The 13,509-nt window shown below is 41.4% G+C and overlaps 1 protein-coding gene across 3 annotated transcripts; it reads left to right on the top strand.

Moving 5' to 3' along the window:
• Positions 1-3,725: 3,725 nt before the first annotated feature.
• On the top strand, positions 3,726-12,497 carry LOC124276226. Of its 3 annotated transcripts, XM_046711894.1 has the most exons (7): positions 3,727-3,879; positions 5,309-5,369; positions 6,398-7,630; positions 8,352-8,672; positions 11,011-11,138; positions 11,477-11,627; positions 11,705-12,497. In XM_046711894.1, exons 2-6 carry the CDS (start codon positions 5,312-5,314, stop codon positions 11,609-11,611), a joined length of 1,875 nt encoding a protein of 624 aa, XP_046567850.1. In that variant the 5' UTR covers positions 3,727-3,879; positions 5,309-5,311; the 3' UTR covers positions 11,612-11,627; positions 11,705-12,497. The 3 variants fall into 3 exon arrangements, with proteins under 3 accessions (XP_046567851.1, XP_046567850.1, XP_046567849.1); XM_046711895.1 differs by lacking the exon at positions 11,705-12,497 and having other exon boundaries at positions 3,726-3,879; positions 11,460-11,612; XM_046711893.1 differs by having other exon boundaries at positions 11,477-12,497.
• The last annotated feature ends 1,012 nt before the right edge of the window (positions 12,498-13,509 follow it).

Here is a 13,509-nt window from a genome sequence, read left to right as displayed (position 1 = left end):
ATCCAGTTGGCTCGAAGTCGTAAGATATGGAATTATCCTCTTGCCAAGCGCATCAACCTTCTCCCTGTTATTTGACACCAGCGTTAAATAACTTCACAAGACGTGTGATCAAAAAGGGCCACGATTGGTTATTTTTCCAAGTGTTACGTTTTCAATGCATGTTGTTACCTGTATATCACCTTCCAAATGCCAACTGAATGTTTACTGGCTGAAATGTTTGAAACTCACGTAAAATATATCCATATGTCTTTCACAGGTACGTAGTATTTATATTTATCTTCAGATTCACTTTTTCCACAACCCAGTGTAGTTAGGGCAGTGGGTAGCCAAGTGGTTCATGCGTTAGCTCGTCACATCGATAGGTCGGGTTTGAACCACAACATAAAGCACAACGTGTAAACCCAATTTCTCAGAATGTCAGTGGAGAGGCATACAACATACGCAGCGTAACAATATCTGACAAAAGTGATAATTGTTTGAACGAGTTGATAACAAGATGACAATGGTCATGGTCAGTTACATAAACTGACGATACATAGCAAAATACATAGCCAAAAAACAATGATTGAAATATAAACAAGGATGAACGATTTACAAGTACTTGTTATTTTCGTGGTATCACGTGGCAGAATAACGGATGTAAAATTATCTAAAAAAGAAAAGACACAGCAAGAATATCAATCATATGTTGATACATTAAATCAGATATTTCTGTATTTTCGAGGTTTTCACTTTTTTATGAGAACCCCTTTGTCTGGTGAAACATATCATTATAGTCATGTAACTGTGACACTTAACTTAAAGATCTTCTTCTGCTACATATTAATGTATTCATCGATAAGCTCAATATTCAAACTTACTTGCCAACATGCCACCATTTTAAAGGCATCTCTTATGATTCTGTCCCAGGGTTGTCTCAACGATAGTTGGAATCCGAGATTTTTCTTTCCTATATAATGCCAGCAACATGGGGAGTGTAATAATGTAAATGTTAACTTTGACATTTTGGGAATGTGAGGAAACAAAATAAATTTGGAATGAACTTCAATTTGGATTAATCAAATCATACAGGAATTGCGATTGACAACAATTTCAAGTGTGGTTTTGTACTATAAGAACTAACCCACTTCTTTATCATACAATACTTTCCGCTAAAAGACACATCTATATATACAAAATATTCCCAACTTAGAAAACCTTATAAAGATATTCATGGTTGAAAATATTATATCCAAAAGAAACAATGTTTTTGATAAATTCCATTATTTGATCCAGAATTACCATTGTTAACCCACTGAAGTTTGAAGTGCAATATATACATATTTTTGATGTGTCAGCAATGTATACTCGCATATAGCTGTACATATACTCGAAACTTGCATTGATGGGAACAATAAAAAGAATTTTAAAAAACAAAATAACTTGACATTTTATATACTAGACTTGTCTTCCCTGTAAGCAACACACGACTGGATCCCCAGCAACATATGATATTAATAATGATAATAATGCATTTATAACGCGCCTGCTTTCCAGCTTACAGCTGTTCAACGGCGCTCAAACAAATCTAGGGTAGAGAGACTCCAGAGAAAAGGAAGGTTTTTCAGCGAGTTCGGAAGGATGAGACGTTGTCGATGCAACGAAGTTTAAGGGGAATAGAGTTCCAAAGAACTTGGGCTGTCACTGAGAAGGCGTCGCTGCCAACTCTGGTTTTGGTCACAGGAATACGCAACAAACGACTTCTTTCAGATCTGGGAGATCTTGAAGGTTGGTACTCGTTGACGAGTTCTTTCATGTAGATGGGAAAGTCATCCTCATATAAAGATCTGTGTGTTAGTAAGAGAATCTTGAATCGTATCCGTTGTTGGATTGGTAACCAGTGCAGTTGCTGAAGTACGGGCGTTATGTGGTCTTTTGGTTTAGTTCTGGTGATGATTATGGATGCACGGTTCTGAACTAGTTGGAGACTATGAATATTGCCAGATCCGTTGATGAGGGAATTGCAATAATCAAGTCTCGAGGCAACGTAGGAGTGGACTAGGAGCTTAGTTGTCTCGGTATCTAGGAATCACCGTATCTTGCCTATGTTGCATAGATGGATGTTAGCGGCTCTACAGGTGTTCTGCACTTGCTGGTTAGATGACATGGTGTTCGTGAACATCACCCCTAGGTTCCTGACTTTGTCACTTGGATCAACGAGATCATCTCCAACTACAAGGGCACAACTTGGGACCTTGTTCAGCTGCTGTTTGGTACCGATGACCATGTACTCGGTCTTGTCGTCATTCAACTTTAAAAAGTTGCTAGACGTCAATTTGCGAATGTCCTGAATACATCTTGTCATCTTGTCCTGGGATCCTGCAACTGCGGTTGGTTTCACACTGATGTACAACTGGTTGTCATCTGCGTATCCATGAAACTGCAGGCCGTGCTTCCTGTTGATGTTCCCTAGTGGAGAGATGTAGACAGAGAAGAGCACTGGTCCAAGCACTGATCCCTGGGGCACGCCAAATTTGAGAGGGTGTGTCTTCGAGTAGGCTTCAGCCACATTTACCTTCATTACTCGACCTGACAGGTAAGATCTGAACCACCCGCAAGCAGTTTCGCGAATACCGAAGGTGCGCTGTAGTCTAGAGAGTAGCGTTTCGTGGTCCACCGTGTCAAATGCTGCTGACAAGTCAAGTAGAACCAGCAACACCACTTCCTGTTTGTCAATGCTGCGAAGGGTGTCATTCTGCACTCGCATGAGAGCAGAGAGCATGACTTGTCTGCTTGTTGTTTAATGCTGCACAAGTTTTCGGGTATATGATAACAGTCTGTAAATATTAATATATGGACCAGACCATTGTGATTGACATCGTGAGCATCGATCTCGCCATTTAGGATGTGATGACATGTGTCAACCAAGCAGCAAACAAATAAAAACGTGATATAACAGAAATGTTATATCCTGGCTCATGGCCGGTCTTTAATCAAACACATACTCCCATTGCTGGGGACCACCTGCATAGTCTGGTGGTTATGGTGATTGCCTGCATAGCTGTTCGATCCCCGACGGCGACATATCAAAAGTCATTAAAAGTCATTACTTAATGTTGATACACGGCATGATGGCATGATACACGGACTGGTCACCTCGGAGCCATTATGATATAATCTGTCCGAGGGTATCATGTTAAACTGAGGTATGGTATCTTAGTGGAAAACCAGCATTACTACGAACTAGAACAAGCAGACACTCACACGCACGCACGCACGCACACTCACATGCACCTCGCTATGTAAGTGTAATACTCTTTAAAGCAACATTAAACCCCATCTCAACCCAACACCTCTTACTGGACAACTTGGTTAAACGTCAGGACACACGAATTAAGTTAAAATGAATAGAATTTTGTGTTATGATACGCTTTTATTTAAATACAACCTCCACAACATCGTTTAAATTTTGAGTTTTCGAAAAAATATTGTTTCACTTTTTCCTCCTTTGCATATATTTATGATAACTGGGTGTTGAATTTTGTCAAATTCCTTTGTCACAGTTTCTGGGCTTTCGGGTTTCCAGAATGAAATTGTGACATATTACAGTTAAATCAAATTGTTTCCCTAAACGAACAGTTCAAGCACTGTACTTGTTTAAGTTCTTCCGACCTTTGCCTCGTGTGACACACAGACATGATGTGCATTGTCTTATTTACATTACATTAACCCATCAGTGCTTATGTGTCTCACATAGACTATATATAGTTACACAATGCTTACTGAAACCACAGAGGGTGAAATGAGATACTCCAATGCTTACAGCAACTTGAATATATACTTCATTGTTGGAGGAACTTGGTAAAACCGACTGAGACACTCAACAGTGGATAGACACAAGTAAGTACATTTGCTACTTGTTTCGTTGATGAAAGCGACATGTTAAATTGTGAAATCATTGTTTACATTTATTTACATCACAACGTATGAAGCTGCTTATTTGTTGGAGGCGTAAACGGCTCCAACCTTTTAATCAGGATGAACTTGTCTTTCATGTGAAATTACTCTCCACAATATATAATTGGATTATGCAAAATGAAATTTCACCCATTGATACTTAGTCTCTTTGTATTCTGGCAATACCAAATGACCAATGAACATAGCTGTTGAAAATTAGGAGCCACGTGACCATGAGGGTAATCCGAAATAATTGTCCCGCTTTACTTCATAGTTAATGCGCAAATCGAGTTTTCTATAAAACGCATTCTGTGTTTTTACTGATTAAAACGTTAATAAACTTTCAATTCAAAACAATTTTACACGTAATAGAGCACACTTGTACTAGTTCAGTGCATATTTTCGAAGTGCAAAATCGGAAGTCCATTCCATTTTAGTAGCACCCATTAGTTTTTCCTGGAATTTAGCAAAGGCCGACTAATTTCAGAGAATCTGTTCGAGAAGCGTGTTCAATAATGTTCAGTACCGCGAGTGCTGAGATTCTTTGAAGGGGTAGGATTCATATGACTTTTGCAAATAGGCGAGGGCCAGGGGAATATGTCATCTTTTGATGACTCGTTACCATCTGCCATAGAATAGAAGCAATAAATAGAACCGTGTTTCCTCCGCCCGTCACTAGTACTTCTTTTCCAGACATTGTTAGTCATGACAAAGACTTTTGTTATGAAATGTCATCTACTGGAGATGAGAGCACCATATTTGCGATGTGAGTGCCAATCTTTAATAAAAGCAAGTAAATACCATACTTAACATAGGCTTACGGTCGTTGTAACTCTAAGATTGCTTTATTGAACGGGGCCAGGGCTCTTTGGTGGGCCAGTCGTCTGCGGCGTCGCAATTCGCTCTGTAGAGTTCCGTCCCTTGGCCAAGCCAGGAAGCTGTGATCGTGGATGAGAATCCTGGTTCGCCTAGATTATGTTTCTAGGTTTGTCAGACCCATATCCGTGTTCGTGGATTTCTCTAAAATGGTAAACGTTTCATTAGCTTGGCACGCCATGTTATAACATAACTGTTCCAGTAGTGTTAAACCCAACTATCTCATAATTGTATGTTTATTACAGGATAAGGGGCGGTGGGGTAGCCTAGTGGTTAAAGCGTTCGCACGTCACGCCGAAGGCCCGGGTTCGATTCCACACATGGGCACAATGTGTGAAGCCCATTTTTTGTGGTGTCCCCCGCCGTGATATTGCTGCAATATTGCTAAAACCGGCGTAAAACCCAACTCACTCACTCACTCACTCACTCACTATTACAGGATATAACTATAAGTGTACAAAATCTTGCCTTACTTTATTGGTTTTCTTTCGTTTAGGATATGGCGGGCATTAACTTCATGCTGATAACACTTGCTGTTCTGGGCAACCTTCTTGAAGGTAACATTTAGTTTTCGTTTTCAATATACTGGTACACATATTACAGGTTATACATCTATATTTCAATTGGTGCCGTATCTGAGTTCTCGTGTCAACAGTACACACACTGTCTGACTCACGTATGTGTGTACCTATGTAAACCTCCTCAGCGGTTTCGTGGGTTCAACGTCGGCCCGGACAGCGGAAGTACAAGGGTTCATACCGAGACTCGTTAAATGACCGTTCTTGTTGTTACAATGTATGACGCTCAGCATTAATTGTATAAAACAAGGACCAGTAGGCTTGGACTAACCAAGTCACTGCCTGAGAGGTATGACTGTGTTAAACTACGACAGGGTATCTGTGTGGGCTGACACCATAAAACCGACACAGGTCGAGGCTACCAGAAGCAGCAAACATACGCATACACGGACACATGCGCTCTCTAACACTCACTCTCCCTGTCTATCTGTTTCTTATTTTTTAAAAGTGTGTCCTAATAGTTCTTACATGTAAGTTATCATTTTCTTTTCTACCAACAATACAACCTGTGTTGTAGACCGTAAGAGTTGTTGTGAATATCAATGTAAATCCTTATCAAATTTGTGGCTGCACTCATTTTCGCAAATTATAATGTTTCGGGGATCACTTCATATCTTTACTTTTTTAGGGATTAATTAATACCTGCTTAAACAGTAAATTAGGGTTATAACGACCTCCTTGGGACCCAAAGTGTAATTCGTCATAGCTGTACTTCGATAGACATATTCTAACTGTTAGACATAAGTAGTGGGAATCGTACAAAGGACTCTGTAACGAATCATACGAATCTACCGTCGCTCTGAGATAACAAGAAGTTGTTATCCATTAAGCCTTATGCGTCATCATTAACTCACAAACTTCTAGAATGCCGATCAAACAATGACTTTTAACAACATTATCTTAATTACATGGATGGAATGTTGCTAAGTATCCTTCACGCATATACTAATGAGTATATGCTACTGATATGTGTTGGCGAGGTAACTATATCCTATATTTCTTTCCAGGTGGGAGTGTAAATATTTACAGTGGGAATGAGTTTATAGTTACACTGCTTCCTGCGTTCAACAACCAGAAGACCACGGGATATCTACTCATCGGACACACCCAGGAAGGGATGTGCACAGTGACAGACAGCGACGGGACAGAACATGGTGTCAAGCTTCAAGGAAACAATCGCGTAACACAGTTTGATATTCCCTTAGCAAGAGTACTAAACTTCGGAGGTTACATCGAGAAACGGGCAATATATGTCCACTGCAATACAGAAATCATCTTGAGGGTTTTCTTTCGAAGACAAATGGAAGGCACTGCTGATGCTTATACTGTCCTCCCTCTTCAGTCTCTTTCTTCTAAATACATCATACCATCGGTGCCACAGAACGCCATACTGGGGATTGTTGCGGCTGATGACAATGTAACCATACATGTTGACATTAAGTCCAATTGCTCGTATTCTTTCAAGGGAATCACTTACAGCCAAGGCAGAAGGCTGACTAGCATCCTGGAAAAGCGGCATGTCCTTCAGATATCATCCTTATCCTCGACAGAATACCACAACTGCGACATGGGAGGGACAGTTGTCGAGAGTAGTAGCCCAGTAGCGGTATTTTCTGGATCCCCTGCTTTGGATTATCCACTGAATCACGGAGATGCTGTACAGAATCAGATCCCTGGGGTTAGTCATTGGGGAAGTAGTTTCATTGTATCGCCGGTTCCCGTAATGGATAAATATAGAATTAGAATACTCGCAATGAACAATAACACACACGTCACCACCGAAACTCCAACTGCAACTACATCATTTAATCTTAATGAAGCAGAGTTCAGTGATGAAGATTTCAATAATTCTGACGTAACTTACGTCAAGAGTTCTCAGCCTATCCTGGTTCAAATGACGTCAGGAAATCATGTTCGGTTCCAAGCTTTCTCCGCCATAGTTCCACCCATTGCTGATTATGGAAGCGTGTATCTTGTACCAGACGTTCAAACCAGTCAGGTGAATTACACGCGTTATATCACCCTCATCACTAGTCCCAACTGTACTTCAGACATTGACGTCAACACAATATGGACAACCTCATCAACAGCTTCCCACACTGCCTCCGTCTCCAGCTTCCGGGCTCCGTCTGATTTGACGGTTTTAAGAAGCAAATCCTCCTTGTGTCAATTTGCGGTGTTGGTAACTGGCCTTGGAAACATTGAAATGTATGGATACTTCGATCAGCCGATAATACATGGTAATGTTTTGTTGTACTTACTTCATATAAATTTCGACCTGTGAAAATCCTGGTTAGAATTGGTCTTCAGTAACCCATTGTCGTAAGAGGCGACTAACGGGATTGGGAGGTCAGGCTGGCTGACTTGGTTGACACATGTCGTCGTATCCCATTTGCATAGATCGATGCCCATGCTGTTGATCACTGGAATGTGGTCCATACTCGATTATTTACAGACCACCGCCATATATCTGGAATATTGCTGAAAACCAAACTCACTCACACACTCACTCGTATTTATTCCATCATATTTCTTAGATATAAAACAGTTTAATTTTTCCAAATACAAGACATGTGTTTAATGATACAAAAAATGTTATTCAGTGAGTAAAGATTGTTCCAGGCATGTGTCGCCTATTTGTATCAGGCGCAGGTTAAGTAATATTAAAGCTGAATAATAATTGGTACAACAGAGGCTGTCCTTTCGTGTAAGGGACCGCGATTCGCTATGCAGAGGTGTGTAGCGTAGGCGTGCCAGAAACTTATGATCACGGGTTCGAATCCAGTGTTCATCCTGCTTAGAAGTTTAGGTTTCTTGGTTGCACATCGGTTTCACAAACATTGGCAAGGTCTAAGGCCTCTAACTACCCGGGTTTCTGTCGTATCTAACAAACAAATATACTGTTCGATTTGGCTTTAAACCAAACTCACTCACTCACCATTGGTATTGTACCATTTTCAGATACCCTTACTTCCGTGACTTTTCTGAATGCAACAAAGAACACGCTACACGCAACAGAGTTCGATGTCCTGACACTGGTCTGTAGAGCCAATCCCATCCGAGGAAAGCCTAAAATCTCCTGGAAGAAAGACAGTCACAATGTTTCAGAAAAAGTAGCGTCTCAAGCCATGGATGTTCGTGGGAAGACGGTGCCCACGAGTGTCCTTACACTGACTGTCTCCTGCAAAGACCATCTGTCAGTCATCTCATGCAAAGCTGTTTACAAAGACGTTCAAATAACATCAACAGGAATGAGAATGTTTGTCCATTGTGCAAAAAAGGGTATGTATAAAACACGTACAAGCTGTAAAGACGAAAATTCCTTATGCTGTTATGTGTTAAAATGCTCACAGAATTTATAAAACACCTCTAACATTCTGAGCTTGTCTAATCCATTAAGTAATAGCGTTAGGACAAGTCAACTATACGACCAAGACTGACACACTGTTTGACATGCTATGATATTATATAATCGAATAATATAATGTACATTTCTATAAACGCTCTATGAACCCAGCGTGTATACCATACTGTTTGACCCAGTATACCATACACTAAGACCAAGATTGACATCGTTTGACATGCGATGATGAATATACCTACCCAGTTCTATAAACGCTCTATGAACCCGGCGTGTATACCATACTGTTTGACCCAGTATACCATACAATAAGACCAAGATTGACATCATTTGACATGCGATGATGAATATACTTACCCAATTCTATAAACGCTCTATGAACCCAGCATTTATACCATACTGTTTGACCCAATATACCATACTCTAAGACTAAGATTGACATCGTTTGACGTGCGATGATGAATATACTTGACCAGTTCTATACACGCTCTATTAACCAAGCATGTATACCATACTGTTTGACCCAGTATAAGTGTTTTTACTGTGCTGTAACGGTTGACTCTGTGTGTCATTCAGATGCACCCATGTTGACAGTTGTAAGGTTGGTTGCTGTAGCGGTTGACTCTGTGTGTCATTCAGATGCACCCATGTTGACAGTTGTATGGTTGGTTGCTGTAGCGGTTGACTCTGTGTGTCATCAGATGCACCCATGTTGACAGTTGTATGGTTGGTTGCTGTAGCGGTTGACTCTGTGTGTCATCAGATGCATCCATGTTGACAGTTGTATGGTTGGTTGCTGTAGCGGTTGACTCTGTGTGTCATCAGATGCATCCATGTTGACAGTTGTATGGTTGGTTGCTGTAGCGGTTGACTCTGTGTGTCATCAGATGCATCCATGTTGACAGTTGTATGGTTGGTTGCTGTAGCGGTTGACTCTGTGTGTCATCAGATGCACCCATGTTGACAGTTGTATGGTTGGTTGCTGTAGCGGTTGACTCTGTGTGTCATCAGATGCACCCATGTTGACAGTTGTATGGTTGGTTGCTGTAGCGGTTGACTCTGTGTGTCATCAGATGCATCCATGTTGACAGTTGTATGGTATGGTTTGGTTCATCAGATGCACCCATGTTGACAGCGGTTGACTCTGTAGCGTGACTCTGTGTGTCATCAGATGCACCCATGTTGACAGTTGTATGGTTGGTTGCTGTAGCGGTTGACTCTGTGTGTCATCAGATGCATCCATGTTGACAGTTGTATGGTTGGTTGCTGTAGCGGTTGACTCTGTGTGTCATCAGATGCACCCATGTTGACAGTTGTATGGTTGGTTGCTGTAGCGGTTGACTCTGTGTGTCATCAGATGCATCCATGTTGACAGTTGTATGGTTGGTTGCTGTAGCGGTTGACTCTGTGTGTCATCAGATGCATCCATGTTGACCGTTGTATGGTTGGTTGCTGTAGCGGTTGACTCTGTGTGTCATCAGATGTCATCAGATGCACAGTTGTATGGTTATTGCCATGTTGACCGTTGTATGGTTGGTTGCTGTAGCGGTTGACTCTGTGTGTCATCAGATGCATCCATGTTGACAGTTGTATGGTTGGTTGCTGTAGCGGTTGACTCTGTGTGTCATCAGATGCATCCATGTTGACAGTTGTATGGTTGGTTGCTGTAGCGGTTGACTCTGTGTGTCATCAGATGCACCCATGTTGACAGATGCACCCATGTTGACAGTTGTATGGTTGATTGCTGTAGCGGTTGACTCTGTGTGTCATTCAGATGCACCCATGTTGACAGTTGTATGGTTGGTTGCTGTAGCGGTTGACTCTGTGTGTCATTCAGATGCACCCATGTTGACAGTTGTATGGTTGGTTGCTGTAGCGGTTGACTCTGTGTGTCATCAGATGCATCCATGTTGACAGTTGTATGGTTGGTTGCTGTAGCGGTTGACTCTGTGTGTCATCAGATGCATCCATGTTGACAGTTGTATGGTTGATCCGTAAGCGTTCCAAGAAATAAACGGAAATAATTTTACAAAAAAGCGCTGTCACTGGCTTTACATAAGAAAATCGATTTATTCAAGATTTCGGAATACATAACATCTGTGCATCAGAACAACCCATCAACATAATTTGTGTCAGAATCCTCAGTTTACCCATTCAAAACAATAGCTTTATTTGTGTCCTTTGTAAGGATGGCCTTACCAGTAACTAGTGAATAATTACTAGTATCTATATTCCTTTTCATTGTCTACTGTGTTACAGGTGATAGGTTTGACGAAGGACTTGGAATAGGAATCGGAGCTGGAGTAGGCGCTGTTGTTGTGTTGTTGCTGTTGGCTTTGCTGCTACTGCTTTGGTCTACTGGAGAAGAGGATTCGATGGGAAAAACGGTATAAAAATATCATATTTGGACATCAAGCTTCTGACTTAAAATATAATTAATTACTGAGCCACCTGTGCACCCTTCAGAAATTCGTAAAAGGCGACTAACGGGATCGGGTGGTCAGGCTCACTGACTGGGTTGACACATGTCATCGTATCCCTATTGCGTAGATCGATGCTCATGCTGTTGATCACTGGATTGTCTGGCCCAGACTAGATTATTTACAGGTCCCCGCTATATAGCTGGAATAATGCTGAGTGCAAACAACAAACCAACCGACCGTTAAAAAATTATTAATCCAAAGGTGACGCTGCATTTGTTCTGTCAGTATTTTATGTTTTGTAGATGAACAGTCGCTGCCGCCGGCGCATAGCAACCGTGGATACGACAGCATGGATCCCAGCGTCAGCGGAGTGTTCATCTCTCACGTGTACGATCGACTTCCACTGTAACGATAGGTTCACCAGCCTCCTTAGTTAACATCATGTGACGTATGGTCAGGTTATGCTTTCGTGCCTACCAGTGGAACTGTCACATAATAACATTGTCACATTGTTGGGTGAACGTCATGAGAGTTGCTTCTCCGTGTTGTCCGGTTACAAGCAATTGACATTAACTTCAACTAAGTGTGTGTTTGTATAAAGAAGAAGATGGAATTTCAGCGTATGGTCACACCAGGAATTCAGATTCGCGTTATGTGAGTGAAGTGTCATATGAAGCAGTCACCGAGGAACAGTCTTTATGTCAGCATTTATATCAGAACTGTTACTGGAGCATGCTCTTATAACCAGGATTTCAAAGAGCGGGGTATGACTCTCACTTAATCGTTGTTTGATCAACGTTAGAGTATACAAGGATATCTGAAGTATTTTTGAAAGTTTTAGTGTGTGGCAGATGTTCCAATCAGACGCATAGTGATGAGAAAAGGTCTCTTGCCTTTTATGCTGAACAATGACCTTTGCAAGTGTTTGTGACGTCATCGTTAGGACAGGATCCGCTCACTTTTTGGCGAACAGCTGGTATCTTGCAGACTCCTTGTATCATTATATTTTTTAAATCCAAACCTTCTTTGAAACACAAATCCAATCTTTGACACATCTGCATCTGTGCTGTGTACATATTATGCACAATGAACTTAACCATGCAAGACTGAATGTATTATAAGTTTGGTGTGATACTTGACGTATGACGCCCTATTACTTTATACGCCATACACCGAGCAGCGTACGCTGGTACGTATGTGTCATATTTACTATCTTAGGCTTGAGCAAACATATATACAATAAGTGATATTTATAATATCATCTTATTGATCACTGAATCTGTACATTTGTGCTTGGAATAAAAGACCACGGTATTTAAATGACTTGATGGTATTGGTCATTCAACACTGTCATGAAGAACACAAGAACATCCTCCAGAAACATGTGCCCTTTAATGTCATCCGTGTTCCTCTATTGTCAGTCCCTGGTCCCAGTCCATTCGTAACGTTACGACCTATCGAAACTCTATATTTCACCATAGGCTTACGAATGACATAGTGCTACGAACAGATTTTAGGAGTTTAAGTGTCATTGCTGTCAGTGTTATCATGAGTGAGTGAGTGTAGTCATACGCCGCTCTCAGCAATATTCCAGCTATATGGCGGCGGTCTGTAAATAATCGAGACTGGTATGAACAATCCAAGGATCAACAGCATGAACATCGATCTACGCAATCGGGATACGATGACATGTGTCAACCAAGTCAGTGAGCCTGACCACCCGATCCCGTTAGTCGCCTTTTACGACAAGCATGGGTTACTGAAGATCAATTCCAACCCGGATCTTCATGGGTTCAGTGTTATCATATTTACAACACACTTTAACTTAACTACCAATTACAAGTGATTTCGAAGGCACGTTAAGAGGAGATGAGGATGACACCATGTAAAAATGATTCTGGTAACAACTAGCAGGTTGTATAATAAGTATGGACATCCGCCAGGCGGATACATCTCGTCTGTGTATGGTCACGAGGAAGCACGTCACGCTGTCACGCCAGAGGTCACTAGGTACAGACTACTGTTATTTGGTCTCGTACTGTCTACACTATATCAACGGTTACTCAAGCTGGCGTCTAAATGTCATTGTCAGTTCAAGTTCAATTTGACTGGTGTATTCAGTATTGAGTGAAGCCTTGGCACCTCAAACATCAACACCCATCCTACTTTGTTGACAAGGAAATCCCACTTCCAAGCAGAGCCAGTGTTCTATGTCTATGTGAGTCATCTAAAGTACCGGACAACTGAAGCTTTCCACCCATGTCAGGTGGCGATAGTACGGAGCCACGTGACTTCAGATCACACGGAACTACTTTTGTTGTTCACTCAAGGAGTG

Source organism: Haliotis rubra, unplaced genomic scaffold, assembly GCF_003918875.1.
Source record: "Haliotis rubra isolate DU_JTF1 unplaced genomic scaffold, ASM391887v1 Scf207, whole genome shotgun sequence".
Classification (NCBI taxonomy): domain Eukaryota; kingdom Metazoa; phylum Mollusca; class Gastropoda; order Lepetellida; family Haliotidae; genus Haliotis; species Haliotis rubra.
The sequence above is the reverse complement of the archived record's forward strand: the minus strand, read 5'-3'. Positions and strand labels throughout refer to the sequence as shown.

Excerpts from the sequence above, each read along its gene's own strand:
- LOC124276226 (XM_046711894.1), top strand. The coding sequence starts at position 5,312 with ATGGCGGGCATTAACTTCATGCTGATAACACTTGCTGTTCTGGGCAAC. Across the intron at positions 8,673-11,010 it reads TGTCCATTGTGCAAAAAAGG|GTGATAGGTTTGACGAAGGA; the intron begins GTATGTATAAAA and ends ACTGTGTTACAG. Across the intron at positions 11,139-11,476 it reads AGGATTCGATGGGAAAAACG|ATGAACAGTCGCTGCCGCCG; the intron begins GTATAAAAATAT and ends TATGTTTTGTAG.